This window comes from Trichomycterus rosablanca, chromosome 5 (genome assembly GCF_030014385.1).
Source record: "Trichomycterus rosablanca isolate fTriRos1 chromosome 5, fTriRos1.hap1, whole genome shotgun sequence".
Classification (NCBI taxonomy): domain Eukaryota; kingdom Metazoa; phylum Chordata; class Actinopteri; order Siluriformes; family Trichomycteridae; genus Trichomycterus; species Trichomycterus rosablanca.
In genome coordinates, this window is record NC_085992.1 from 42,399,390 (window position 1) to 42,414,953 (window position 15,564).

The window sequence follows — 15,564 nt, forward strand, 5'->3', positions numbered from 1 at the left end:
TGCACTGATGTTAAACACAAAGGCCCGCATTGCAACTGATATTCTGATTAATCTGATAACTGGCTCAAGGTCAGATCTCAGTCCAGCCCAGTGAAGTTCCTCCACACCACACCAGTCCAACCAAGTTTTTATAAAACGTATAAAACTTTGCACACAGGAAGAGGTAGGAAGGAGCCTTCTCCATGCAAAAACATGTAACATATACACTGATCAGCCATAACATTAAAACCACCTCCTTGCTTCTACACTCACTGTCTATTTTATCAGCTCCACTTACCATATAGAAGCACTTTGAAGTTCTACAATTACTAACTGTAGTCCATTTGTTTCTCTACATACATTGTTTGTGACCCACTACAGAGCAGGTATTATTTTGGTGGTGGATCATCTCAGCACTGCAGTGACAATGACATGGTGGTGGTGTGTTAGTGTGTGTTGTGCTGGTATGAGTGGATCAGACACAGCAGCGCTGCTAGGGTTTTTAAATACTGTGTCCACTCACTGTCCACTCTATTAGACACTCCTTCCTAGTTGGTTCACCTTGTAGATGTAAGGTTGTCATTTTTAAGCCAATGTACATGATATACTAATAAAATATACTTGAAGTTTATTTGATTTATAATAATACCAGGGGATTTATGAGTCTAAACCATATATTGGTTGTTTTTATCAAAAAATGCTGCTTTGAACGACTTTGAACGAATTCTGGAATAAATATTTTTTGCTACTAATAAATATTGTACATTGTTGAAGCTATAATGATGTATAATGATGTACTGTAAGCACGACATTTACACAGCTGTGCAAGCACAAGCTTAATGATCTTAAAGAAATTTACTCCTTTACGTCATCAAAGATTGGAGCTTTAGGGGATCAGCTAGTCTGTCTTCAATGAGAGAAAAATAGAGATTTATAAGTAGTCAGAAGTAGCAACTGCAATTACAATACAAAACCCAAATACACACAAAATATTACAAACATAGCTGTGTTCAGCAGCATTGTATTTCTGTTAGTACTAACATACACCCATCAGCCATAACATTAAAACCACCTCCTTGTTTCTACACACATTGTCCATTTTATCAGCTCCACTTACCATATAGGAGCACTTTGTAGTTTTACAATTACTGACTGTAGTCCATCTGTTTCTCTGCATTCTTTGTTAGCCCCCTTTCTTGCTGTTCTTTAATGGTCAGGACTCTCCCAGGACCACTACAGAGCAGGTATTATTTGGGTGGTGGGTCATTCTCAGCACTGCAGTGACACTGACATGGTAGTGGTGTGTTAGTGTGTGTTGTGCTGGTATGAGGGGAAATAGATGGACTACAGTCAGTAATTGTAGAATTACAAAGTGCTTCTATATGGTAAGTGGAGCTGATAAAATGGACAGTGATTGTAGAAACAAGGAGGTGGTTTTAATGTTATGGCTGATCGGTGAATATTTATGTTTTGTGCCTGTGATTAAATAATTGAGACACACCTTTCTTTGTCTACAAAGCACGTAAAACATTTATAAATGTAAGTTTTGTATGTGATTTTTATGGGTCACAGTGGGTCTGTTTCCCTGTAATCACTGGGCAGTAACACTGTGATACAGTAACACATTCCTGACAGGACACCACTAGGTGTAAGTAAGTGACTTGTGATGGACTGACTATATGGGTGTATTCTCACCCTGCACCTTGTGTTTTCTGGGTGGCAGTCCCACAGTGACCCTGAGCAAAATAAATCGGTTAACAAATAATAAATGAATTCATATATAACCTTGTGATGAGTCTTGCACTAAAGGCTTCTAGGAGTGCACATTCAGTAGAACTCTTGTATGTTTGCGGTTAAATTTGGCCTTGTGTTTCCTTTCATCAGACCTCCTGCAAGTCTTGCGGCCCTCGCTTGAATCCTTCCACAGTCTCTCATAGCTAGAAGCCTGGAGGCTGTCAAAGGTCCCATGTCTTTTATTTGATCTGTGTTTCCTCTTCTTGCCTCCTGTTTTTTCTTTAGTCCTCCATGAAACATTCTAAGCAGTCAAACTTTATATAAGTAGTGCAGGCATACATTCCTGCTGGCACTGCCTGTACCATGGCAAGTACAATGACCACAATGTATATGAACTTTTCTGAAATCACTTCCTCTCACAAGAACAATGCATTGGCCTTGTCGGGGTGGTTGATTCTTTAGAGTCACACAGACTTCATACTAAGTGGCAGGCAGCAGGTCTGACTGAGTAGGTGTTGATACCTGGACCAGTATGGATCAACCCCGTTTCGGGTGTATCATAGTGACTGAAGTGTATGGTAACCAGGTACCTGCTGGTCAACACAGCTGGTCAACATAATGCTGATCCTACACATAGTTTGCTTGCAATACAAATATTTATATAGACATTCTCTTAATTTGCTGCCAAAGGAAAGGCTGGGAATATGGAAAGTGGCCCATCAGGAGACCTGACATCCACCAACATGTCAGATGCATTGCTATTGATAAGATGACCAACTAAGACTTGATTGTGACCCCACTGAAATGGGTTTGTGACTAAGAATTACACCAAATTTATTAGTATCATATTCAAAATAAAGTATTACTTTTTCGGGAATTTGAACTTTATATCAGATAAAAAAAATGGATTGACACTTAAAAAATACTTTGTAAAACCTTTGAAATTACCCTGATTTCTGGTGTCAGTAAAAGTACAAACAATAATTGAACCACTTTTGTTTGTTGTTATTTAATATACCTCCAGTAGAAATAACCAACTTCTCTTTGGTGGTCCCACAATTTTAAAACCCTTTAAAAAATTTAAGCCAGGAGATTATAACCCTTGTGTGTTGTTTGGGACTGTGGGTACCGTTTTCAATGATTACCAAAAGAAAATGATGCTATTTATTATTACTTTAACCTCAGACTCCTTGCCTTTGGCTCATTTTGTGTAAAGAACATATAAAATAACACTTTTTAATGAGTTTACACTGTACACCCTCCCTACACATTTATACTGTATTACACATGTGGTGTTCAGGTCCCTCTACTCTGTCCTACTACAACATGTCCTGCTGTGAGTGTGTGTGTCTGTGTGTGAGAGAGAGATAGTCAGAGTGCCAGACAGAGAGAGAAGCAGACAGACAGACAGACAGACAGACAGACAGACAGACAGAGAGAAACAGACGGACAGGCAGATAGAAACAGACAGGCAGAGAGACGGAGAGAGAAAAAGACAAACAGGCAGAGACAGACAGACAGATAGAGAAAAACAGACAGACAGGCAGAGACAGACAGAGAAAGAAACAGACCAACAGAAAAAAAACTGACAGGAAGGCAGAGAGAAACAGACAGACAGACAGAAACACAGACAGAGAGACAGACAGACACAGCATACATGCATCAAATGAATGTATGCAACACACACACAGTATAGCTGACCCTCATGTGTTGTATAGGCGAGCATGAATAGACAGTGGGACTGATGTGTAGACTGATACAGATACTGTATCTGTTCAGGCTGCTGTTTCTTACACTGACAGATGTTTTACATTTCTTAAACTTGTTTTATTTCGATTTGGTCAAAGTAAACACGTTTTCCCAGCCATATTTTGATAGTGATTTTTCCCTTTTTTTATATTTTATCACAACAAACGGATGGCACTGTTAATTAAAATATGATCCCACACAGGTAAATAGTACATGTTAACCAAATATGCTGTCTTTATTGCTTGTAAACAACTTAAACATCTGATATCTTGTATGTTAAATAAGTTATGGCCGTATTGATTTAAAAACACAATAATGCGGTGGGTCCACCAGACCCGCAAGCATTGGCTGAGTTACAAAACTATGAACACCACACAAGGGATATATGACGTCCATTTCTGAATGCTGTCCATTATAAACGGTGTCTGTTGTCCTGTGAAAGTCAAAGAAACAGTGCACAGAGCATGCTTACTGGTACAGCCAGCTAAAGCCTCTTAACAATAATCCCTGATGTGCTCCGTAAGGCACTGAGTCATATGTATTACTAGGTCTGTCTCAAAGATAACAGTAAATGGATTATTGTTTGATCACTAATCCTTCAGTTAATGTTCATTTCTGCTGGAATCAGAAGTCATTACTTACAATGCTGCTCTACTTACAATGGTTGGGGGCTTAATGTTGAGTCATGTTACATCAGAATATTATTCGTAATCTTGAAACAACTCCATCTGAGCAACGGTTTGCACATTACATCAAAATCCGTGTTTCATTTGTTTTTCGGAGCAAAAATAGGTTAATGCACCATGTACAGGAACCTTTACAAATTCTAATGCACACACAAACACACACAAACAACAAAGTGTTTATACATATACAAAGACTAAGGCGAAAGACAGAGTTTTGGGGTTGGAGGTTATAGAGATTTGTGGTGATCAGGGATGTTGGGTTGCTGTTGTTCTGCCTCTCTTCACCAATCACTCAGGTTTGTTGATGGTGGGGGAGGTGGTCTCATTAAAGCCTTCAGAGCTGTGTTACCTTCTAGTTCTACCATTTAGATATGCTTTAATAATTTGGGGTTCTGGGGTCTCATACCACTCTTTGCAACCGTGACATATTTCTATTAGTTAGTGAATATCACATATTAACTACATATTCTGTTACCCTGAGATGGTTTCTCATGGGAACCTTTTCATCTACCTGAGGTTGAGATCTGAGTTTGAGACTGCCATGCCAACAATGTCGCTCCTGCTAGATATTATGGGAATTTGCTATGTCTGCACCAAAAACATCCAGAACTCACTATTTCTTGTGCTTTTTACTAGTTATAACTTCTGTTTTAAATTATTTTGTGTATGTATGGTTTGTTTAAATCTAATGCATTCAAATTATCCTTTAGGCCACCCAATAAGGATGGGTATCTGTTGAGTCTGGTTCATCTTAAGGTTTCCTTAAGAGAGGAACTTTTGCCCTTGGTTTGCTCAACTGGGAGTTTTTAATTTTGATATATCATACACTGATCAGCCATTAAAACCTTAAAACCACCTCCTTATTTTTACACTCACTGTCCATATAGGAGCACTTTGTAGTTCTACAATTACTGACTGTAGTCCATCTGTTTCTCTACATGTTTTGTTAGCCCCCTTTCATGCTGTTCTTTAATTGTCAGGACCCCCACAGGACCACAGAGCAGGTATTATTTGGGTGGTGAGTCCTTCTCAGCACTGCAGTGACACTGACATGGTGGTGGTGTGTTAATATAAGACACAGCAGCACTGATGGAGTTTTTAGACACCTTACTGTCACTGCTGGACTGAGAGTAGTCCACTAACCAAAAATTTCCAGCCAACAGCGCCCCATGGGCAGCGTCCTGTGACCACTGATAAAGATCTCAAAGATGACCAACTCAAACAGCAGCAATAGATGAGCGATCGTCTCTGACTTTACATCTACAAGGTGGACCAACTAGGTAGGAGTGTCTAATACAGTGGACAGTGAGTGGACACGGTATTTAAAAACTCCAGCAGCGCTGCTGTGTCTGATCCACTCATACCAGCACAACACACACTAACACACCACCACCATGTCAGTGTCACTGCAGTGCTGAGAATCATCCACCACCTAAATAATACCTGCTCTGTGGTGGTCCTGTGGGGGTCCTGACCATTGAAGAAAGGGTGAAAGCCGGCTAAAAAAAAAGTATGTAGAGAAACAGATGGACTACAGTCAGTAATTGTAGAATTACAAAGTGCTTCTATATGGTAAGTGGAGCTGATAAAATGGACAGTGAGTGTAGAAACAAGGAGGTGGTTTTAATGTTATGGCTGATTGGTGTATGTATATATATATATATATATATATATATATATATATATATATATATATATATATATACATACAGGGGTTGGACAATGAAACTGAAACACCTGGTTTTAGACCACAATAATTTATTAGTATGGTGTAGGGCCTCCTTTTGCGGCCAATACAGCGTCAATTCGTCTTGGAAATGACATATACAAGTCCTGCACAGTGGTCAGAGGGATTTTAAGCCATTCTTCTTGCAGGATAGTGGCCAGGTCACTACGTGATGCTGGTGGAGGAAAACGTTTCCTGACTCGCTTCTCCAAAACACCCCAAAGTGGCTCAATAATATTTAGATCTGGTGACTGTGCAGGCCATGGGAGATGTTCAACTTCACTTTCATGTTCATCAAACCAATCTTTCACCAGTCTTGCTGTGTGTATTGGTGCATTGTCATCCTGATACACGGCACCGCCTTCAGGATACAATGTTTGAACCATTGGATGCACATGGTCCTCCAGAATGGTTCGGTAGTCCTTGGCAGTGACGCACCCATCTAGCACAAGTATTGGGCCAAGGGAATGCCATGATATGGCAGCCCAAACCATCACTGATCCACCCCCATGCTTCACTCTGGGCATGCAACAGTCTGGGTGGTACGCTTCTTTGGGGCTTCTCCACACCGTAACTCTCCCGGATGTGGGGAAAACAGTAAAGGTGGACTCATCAGAGAACAATACATGTTTCACATTGTCCACAGCCCAAGATTTGCGCTCCTTGCACCATTGAAACCGACGTTTGGCATTGGCACGAGTGACCAAAGGTTTGGCTATAGCAGCCCGGCCGTGTATATTGACCCTGTGGAGCTCCCGACGGACAGTTCTGGTGGAAACAGGAGAGTTGAGGTGCACATTTAATTCTGCCGTGATTTGGGCAGCCGTGGTTTTATGTTTTTTGGATAGAATCCGGGTTAGCACCCGAACATCCCTTTCAGACAGCTTCCTCTTGCGTCCACAGTTAATCCTGTTGGATGTGGTTTGTCCTTCTTGGTGGTATGCTGACATTACCCTGGATACCGTGGCTCTTGATACATCACAAAGACTTGCTGTCTTGGTCACAGATGCGCCAGCAAGACGTGGACCAACAATTTGTCCTCTTTTGAACTCTGGTATGTCACCCATAATGTTGTGTGCATTGCAATATTTTGAGCAAAACTGTGCTCTTACCCTGCTAATTGAACCTTCACACTCTGCTCTTACTGGTGCAATGTGCAATTAATGAAGATTGGCCACCAGACTGGTCCAATTTAGCCATGAAACCTCCCACACTAAAATGACAGGTGTTTCAGTTTCATTGTCCAACCCCTGTATATATATACATACATACACAGTGATACCTTGTAACTTGTAACTGTAAATATACATAGTGCAAACTGTAAAAAATATATGCAGTTCTACGGGACCATGGAAAACACATTAACAGGTTTCTCATACATCCTTATGGGAAAAAATACCTTGAAACTCAAGGTCTTTTAAACTAGACACCATATATATTTATATATTTTTTTATTTATATATTTTACAGGCTCTGTGCACTCAAACATTGTGTGTACATTAAGTCTGGATACTTAGGCTAGGTGGTGGAGTCATGGTTGAGTTGAACTGTCAGCACAAATGCTCATTTGGCTGTCCTTCAATCTTAGAGATGGATTCCATGCTAGACAGAGGTGACAATAATCTGTTGGATTCCTCTGGGCTTAGTCTGTTCAGGAAGTCCTCCTCCAGTTCTTTTGCCTTGTTGCTGGGAGTCTCAAATGTGTATGAATCCTGAATGTCTTTGGTCTTTTTACTCAGAAGTTTATTGATTTTTCTCTTGAGCGCTCCACAGCAGACTATCACAGTCAGAGGTACGGCTATGATGCAGGCCACCGTGATTACAACTACATTAATGAGCTTTTGGGTCCCACTGGTGCTTGCTGCCACATCTGTCGAGAAGAAAACACACTGTTCTTTTTTAGGGATTAGGCCTTGTACACATACACAAGCAATGTATTTTGTTTTTGGAACCAAGCCCTCAATGAGGATCCGGTTATTCCCTGGACTAACATTAATTCTGCGCATATCCCGCTCTCCAAATACGGCATACAGCACACTAAAGGCAGTGGTGCTCTTAGCCTTTGGAGCTCTCCAGCTCAGACACACACTATAGTCTGTATCTCCTATAACTTTGACAGAACGGACAATTCTGTCGGGATCTTGCTGTAGAGAGGATGTATTAGCATTAAGATAACTCAAATTGGTCTCAAGGAGTACATCAGGACTAGTTGGTTGTGGATTTGTAACACTTTCTTCAACGCTATCGCTCTGCATGCTTGGATAAGGGTTGACTGTAGGGTTAATTAGCCCAGCAACAGGGGAGGGTCTTGGAGAAATGTATCTGGCAAGATTCTCTTGATACACCGCCTTCTCAACTGGATTTGCCGTTTTCCCTTTCTTTTTCTTTCCATTTCCTGTTTGATTTTTTGTCTTTGGGGACTTTGTTATGATTAAAGAAATCACAGCCTCTGCACTCCCAGCATAGTTTGTTGCTTTGCAGATGTATTTGCCAGAATCCTGAAAGGAGACTGCTGATACATGTAAAATAGACCAAACTATTCCGTCCTTGGAGTTCTCTTGCTGAACTGCAAACAGAGGAAAAAAAATAATTGGATTCAATGTGTAAAAACAAAGGATATAAAAGATAAAGATGCAATATGCTCTAATTAAAGGACTGCTTATTCTGGAAAATGAGGGTAATTTAATAACATGAGGGTAATTTAACTCATGTCTAGGTTGTATTATTATTACTCACTCACTCACTCACTGTCTTAATCGCATATCCAATTAGGGTCACGGGGGAGGTGCTGGAGCCTATCCCAGCTTTTCAATGGGCGCAAGGAACACAGTAACACCCTGGACGGGGCGCCAGTCCATTGCAGGGCCGACACACACACACATACACACACACACACACACACACACACACACACACACACACACACATACCCATTCACCTATAGGGCAATTCAGTGTTTCCAATTAACTTGACTGCATGTTTTTGGACTGTGGGAGGAAACCAGAGCTCCCGGAGGAAACCCACACAGACACGGGGAGAACATGCAAACTCCACACAGAAAGGACCCGGTCCGCCCTGCCTGGGGATTGAACCCAGGACCTTCTTGCTGTGAGGCGACAGTGCTACCCACTGAGCCACCGTGCCTTATTATTATTATTACTATTATTATTAGTAGTAGTAGAAGTAGTAGCAGTAGTACAGTGGCGATTTCTCTAAGACTGCGAAACTCGCCGGTCATTGGATAAATGCCTCGATTTTGTCCCGCCCCCGGACGCTGAGCGTCTCTGGGGGTGAATGGAGCTGTGGGCGGGTCTGGACGCTGAGCTTCTGCAAGATGATTGGAGGATCAGTGGAAAGGCTGAATCCCATTTTGATTGACAGCTAGTTTGAGCGCTACACCGTCACTTCTCAAACTCAAAAGAAGCTTTATTGGCATGACAAATAGGGACATTCGTATTGCCAAAGCAATACACTTCATTAGTCACTTAATCACTGGGAGCTTCAGTCCCATCGCGGATTTTGCCAGTGAAGTCGAAAGACAAACTGCAACCCATTTCAGGCCATTTTCTTGTAAAAGGAACGGAGGGCAGAATTAATGTGTAAATAAATTGACAAATTTTATGATGTAAGCCGACAATGAGCTTCCCCTCTTTGAAAGACCAGCAGCCGCCACTGCAGTAGTAGTAGTAGTAATGGAGGCATTATTATTAGTAGTAGTAATAGTAGTAGTAGTAGTAATGGATGTATTATTATTAGTAGTAGTAATAGTAGTAGTAGTAGTAGTAATGGAGGTATTATTATTGTTATTATTATTAGTAGTAGTAGTAGTAGTAATTGAGGTATTATTATTTTTATTATTATTATTATATACTCACCCTAACACACATTTAATCTAACAGTCATTACAGTCTCCTAAAACACTCATGTAAAGTAAGACTGACTGGCATTTGGCCTAAACCGTAGCCCTTGTTACATAAAAAATGGCCTTCACTAAAGACATCACTTGGCCATGATTGTTTATGTGACCACGCCCATCAGTGCAATGCTACTTTAGAAATTTACAGCTAATGATAAAGCAAGTCATTTTCTTTCTTGTAACACTAGCCAACAAGAAATACAATAAATAAATAAAGTAAATAATTCAACAATTTAAAATGTAAGCAACTCAAATCATATTATTTTGAAACAGCAGATTTGATTTGGTTGGCGAAACACGCCTTTTTTTATTTGTTTAATTCATATTTTAAGGTCATGTACTACACTTTGGTTACATTCATGACAGAACAGGTAGTTACAGGTTACCCATGATTCTTTAGTTCAAGTTCAATGTCAAAAACTAGCACAGGCAATGGACCAAAAGAATCTGGACCTTTCTGCTGTGAGGTGACAGTGCTACTCACCGGGCCACTTTGCCACCCCCAAACTGACAGATCTAACTAAAAATGCTTTAGGCATGCCAACATACCACACTTTCAATTTTTATTATAAAAAAAGCCACAAACTGCAACTTTAATTAATGATGACAAACAGATTTATACTGTATAATCACAGTTCTGTACACTTTTATCACCTCTTTGTGTTCTTATGTTGTACTGGTGTTACTGATATATACATCTTCCCAGCCCACCATTATACTGACCTGTTCCATTTAATGGGTTTCTATCGGCCCTTCTCCATGTCAGCTCAGGCATGGGGACACCAATAGCACCACACCGCAGTAGCACGTTGTTTCCTATTGTGCTCCTGATGCGTCCTACAGCTGTATGAACCGTGGGCTCCTGACATTGTCTCATCTCAGCATCAGTGAACAGAACTCCTGACAGACTCTCAGGATCAGCACACCTCAGTCTGGTGTCAATGAATGCCACCGAGACAAAAGGAGACTTCTGGAACTGGACCAGGTCATATAATCGACAGTCACAAAGCCAAGGATTGTCATGGAGTCCTGCAGCAAGACAAAAAGTAACAAATTTATTAATTATATAAATGGACAGCATGGTTATGTGTCCCGGTCAGGGTCTCACTTGGACTAAAAGAGAAAAAACCCTGGACAAAGCACAGGTTCATCACAAGACATTATTACTATATTCATTTATTTAATTCTTCTCAAGTGTAGAACTGTCTAGGGTTTAATTTAAGAATGCAAGGACACACACTCATACCTAGGGGACTTTAGTATTTCAAATTAAAGTGACTGCATGCCTGTGGACTTGTGGGAGGAAACCCGGAGGACACAGACATGGGGAAAACATGCAAACTCCACTCAGAAAGGATCCAGATCGCTCCTCTTGGGAATCGGACCCAGGACCTACTTGCTGTAAGGCAACAGTGCTACCCATCGAGCCACCCTATATTATATGATATATTAATTGGCTACACTAAATTGTCACAAAGTGTAGGTGAGTAAGTTCATCAATGTGTGCTGTACCTTGTAACTCAACATCCCCTAAACTCAAAATCTTTGCTCAACTCCCTTTGTCAAGAAATTTGTACCCTTAAACTCAACGTTTCCCCCAAAACTCAACATGTTTAGTTTGTTTTATAAAAAATTTATTTATTTATTTTTAAATGAACAAAACAATGAACAGTCGCTTTTTTCAGACGTCATTAAAGTGCGAATATGAGATCTGCGTTTGTGTGAAATAACCATTAAATCATCTCTGAAAGCCTCCACATGTATCTGTGTTTAGCTGGATTTTCCTCACTGTTTCACTTTTAAACTTGTGTTATAGCTCAGGGTTCTGAGAAATTGTAAGAATCAGCTTTTTATTTCAGTGTTTTTATATTATATTTGTGTTATTTTCAGTGTATAAGTGTCAAAAACAACCCCATTATTTTAGCCTAAAATATTGATGACAGTATTTGTTACTTACCAAGAATCCTTTTCGAACTCTCTGCTCCTTGGACAGGTTTGATTGCCAACAAAACATTAAGAACGTCAGATGGCAAGGTCAGCAGGTTATTGCTTGAGAGATCAAGGTATGTCAAACTTTTTATGTACGTTGCTGCCTCCACAGGAACTGAAGACAGCTGGTTGTTGTGCAGATCAAGTAGTCTTAGGCTTGGCATGTCTGTTAATGCCTGCCAAGGAAAAGCAGTAAGGGAGTTCCCATCAAGTCGAAGCTCCTCCAGACTTATCAGTCCACGAAAACTTTCTACATTCAGTGTGGACAACGCATTGAAGGACATCCACAGAAACTCCAGATTGGAAAGGTAGTTAAAAGCTTCACTTGGGATTCTCTTTATGGCAGTTTTTTCTATTCTGAGTTTGTTGGTGTCGGCAGGGAAGTTGGCAGGCACCAGCGAAATGTCCGGCTCATTACAAATTACACTCCTAAAGAATAAAATCAGAGACATTTTTTTAAGGATTTTAACATCATGTTTTACACTCTTTGGTTACATTCATGACAGAAACAGTAGTTACTCATCACACAAGATTCATCAGTTCACAAGTTTATATTGAACACAGTCTTGGACAATTTAGTGTCTCCAATTCACCTCAGTTGCATGTCTTTGAACTGTGGGAGGAACACGACACGGGGAAACATGCAAACTCCAGACAGAAAGGACCCAGACCGTCCCAACTGGGTTTTGAACCCAGGACCTTCTTGCTGTGAGACAGTGCTACTGTCGCCACCGCCCCATTAAGGTGTTAGTGACATCAAAGCCTTGTACTTTGTCTTACAATAAGGTGAGTTCTTAATAGGTTCATTGAATTCAAGTACAATAAAAATGTGCACCCCCTTTGCATAGAAGTAAAAGACCATGAAATGTACTTTAATATAACACAACAAGTGTTGGATTCTATTTATTTATTACAAAAATAGAATAAAATTTCTAGATTGGTAATATTATATTATTGTTGACTACAAAACATCAGTTTGTCTCCTCTAGCTAATCTCTGGCTATTGTTGGAATATTTGTTATTGCTCTGGATGTACATCTAATCTAGTAAAGGGCGTCACATAGTATAATTTTTATTTATTTACCTGTACTCACTTACTCACATAAGGACATCGAATGAATTTTTGGAGAAAATAAAAACACTATAGTTAGTATTTAAGTATTTTAGGGTGATTTTAAGCAGTCAAATTTACTTATCTTCTGTCCTTATATTCTGTCATTACTTATCCAGGTTGTACCCAGCTGTAAAGGGCACATTTTAATCAGTGGTATGTTCTACACACATGTATGTACACATACGGCCCAATAATACTGTTTTACTTTTTAATAAATTATGCATCCAGAACTGATAAATATACACACAATAATAATATAAAATTATTAAAAAATGTAGATTAATTACAATATTAAAAGCCATTTCCAATCAGTCAATAATAATACATGTTAAATGGTTTAGCTATTTATTTACATAATTATAAATACAATTTTAAAAGTATGTTTGTAAAGACCTGTTTGTGGAAAATGCTGTTCTGACTGATACAAATAAGAATACAAATAAATGTTAGAGAATTCACTCACCTGGCCTTGGATCCATCACTCAGGTTGTGATAAAAGCAGCTGCACTGAGAGGGACATGAGGTAAGCACAACTGGTAATATACCTGACACAAGCAACAGAGCTAAAAGAACAAAAAGCATCATCTTTATCCTCCCACTTAAGCACCTATTTCTAATAAAATGAGTCTGGAGGTAAACACTCTGGCCTGCTTGTTTACATCTATCGAAATCTCAGCAGCATACATTGCATGTCCTGCTCAGTGTCTCATAGTGTTATGTGACCAGCATGGGTCTCACATATAACAGGGATGGAGGAGGATTAGTGAGCCGCATGTCCATGTGTGTCATGTCACATCTGGGAATTTAATAAGCTGCACACATACAGACTAGTTCAATGTAGGTTTAAAATACCTCCAAATTTCAAATAGTGCAGACTGATTTTATCCCTTGTTCTTAATCCATGTTTTACAAGAACAAACACAGCCTTTTTAGTGCTATCATAAAAGTTAAGCCTACTTTACTGCATATTACAGGAAGGGATAAGAGTTGATGAAAAGCAGTACAAATGATGGGTTGGTCTAAAGGCGTCACAGACTGCGCTAAAGTAATGTCATAAAATTGTATACAAAATTTCAAATAGACAATGCAAATCAGTATAACTATATTGATAGAGTACATAGTAATGCCCTGTGATGGACTGGTGATCTGCCCAGGGTGTTTTCTGCATTTTGCTCAGTTAATTGTACCCACTGCAACCCTCAATGGATGAAGTAGTGGTACAACAGATGATGGCTGAATGAATGAAAAAGTATACAGTAGGACAAAGTATTTACCTTTTAGTTCAAATTCAACTTCAAATTAACACACAATGTTTTTTTTTTTCTAATATCTATAAAGATTAATCTAAAAGTCTAGGAGCAAGTCAATTGACCTACCAATGCTCCAATAAATAGATTCAACTTTGAATGTTGAAGTGTTGAGTTTTGATGCCAGTATGCCTTTTCTATGTGCTTTCTGTGGTAAACAGGAGTTAGCATGGACACTCGGACTGGCCTGCAATGCAGTTCCATATAAAAGGGTTCGATGCAGTGTGTGTTGTGATACATCTACCCCAATGATCTGCAATGTGAGTCACAGTGGCCCATATTTTGGTCCATACCGGATGCTGCAGGCTTCATGATCTCTTGTATTAATAAGTCTTGGCTGCCCAACAAACAGTGGTTGGTGGGTTGCCTCCCCCCCACCTTCAACTACTGTCACTGGGTACTCACCATTACTGCCTGATACAGGGATACTTCTCTGCCATTTGGCCAAACTCCTTACACAATGCCTGAAAATGAGGTTGATGTCCCCCCAGAATCCTATTATATTATATAAATCCATATTATATAAATCCCAAATTGCATTATACACGGACATTACTTTATTGTATTCTGTAAGTTCTACAGTAAGATGGAAATGCATTAATAACAATACAAAAACAGCAAAAATCAGCTGTGTTAGTAAGAGATATTAAAGAGTCTGCCTCAAACAGTCTCGTTTTGGCCAAGAGTAATTTGGTCATGCGATATTCCTTTCCTTATAAGCATCCATCAAAACTGAATGTTGGATGCATGTTTTACCACTAGAGGGAGGATTTACCACAATAATGTGGGAGATGCTGTTAACCAATTAACAGAAAAGTTTTGCATTGTTAACATGTTTATGAGGCGTCAAGAAGTACAAAATAAATTGTTACCACATAAATAGGACAGATTTTACATACACTTGTCAAGGACATGTACATCATGGCAACTTTGGGGCTTCAACTTTTTCTGCTGCTGTTAACTGAATGGTTGGACTAATTGATTTTTTTGTCCAAACATTTTCAGTTGTTTCATAGGCTTATAGTGGTTTTCTAAAAATATATAGAGAATATTCAGTTTACTGTTAAAGTTATTACCCTTTTAGGAGAACCATATCCTATTCACTGTAGTTCCTGATCTTCCTGACATTCTATATCAGCAACTGATGGGAACACTGATGGATCCTGACATTATTTATTTATTAGGATTTTAACATCATGTTTTACACTCCTTGGTTACATTCATGACAGAACAGGTAGTTACTCATAACACAAGATTCATTAGTTCACAAGTTTAATGTCAAACACAGTCATGGACAATTTTGTATCTCCGATTCACCTGACTGCATGTCTTTGGACTGTGGGAGGAAACTGGAGCTCCGGGAG

General features: G+C 39.5%; 2 protein-coding genes across 2 annotated transcripts; both read right to left on the reverse strand.

Moving 5' to 3' along the window:
* Positions 1-1,792: 1,792 nt before the first annotated feature.
* Positions 1,793-2,458, reverse strand: lrit2 (leucine-rich repeat, immunoglobulin-like and transmembrane domains 2). The gene is given in 4 exon segments (XM_062996378.1): positions 1,793-1,970; positions 1,972-2,115; positions 2,117-2,215; positions 2,217-2,458. Coding segments are annotated over 4 exon segments (663 nt in total).
* Positions 2,459-7,424: 4,966 nt separating this feature from the next.
* lrit1a (leucine-rich repeat, immunoglobulin-like and transmembrane domains 1a) lies at positions 7,425-13,478 on the reverse strand. The gene is made up of 4 exons (XM_062995241.1): positions 13,357-13,478; positions 11,748-12,208; positions 10,514-10,819; positions 7,425-8,440 (listed from the first exon to the last, which is right to left on the reverse strand). Exons 1-4 carry the CDS (start codon positions 13,476-13,478, stop codon positions 7,425-7,427), a joined length of 1,905 nt encoding a protein of 634 aa, XP_062851311.1.
* Positions 13,479-15,564: the final 2,086 nt, after the last annotated feature.

What these genes read in the sequence shown, in the direction of transcription:
- lrit1a (XM_062995241.1), bottom strand. Translation starts at nt 13,478, where the DNA reads ATGATGCTTTTTGTTCTTTTAGCTCTGTTGCTTGTGTCAGGTATATTA. An exon ending in GAGTTCGAAAAGGATTCTTG is followed by an intron (nt 10,820 to 11,747) that starts GTAAGTAACAAA and finishes GTCTTGCTGCAG; the next exon opens with GACTCCATGACAATCCTTGG. An exon ending in AAACCCATTAAATGGAACAG is followed by an intron (nt 8,441 to 10,513) that starts GTCAGTATAATG and finishes CTCTGTTTGCAG; the next exon opens with TTCAGCAAGAGAACTCCAAG.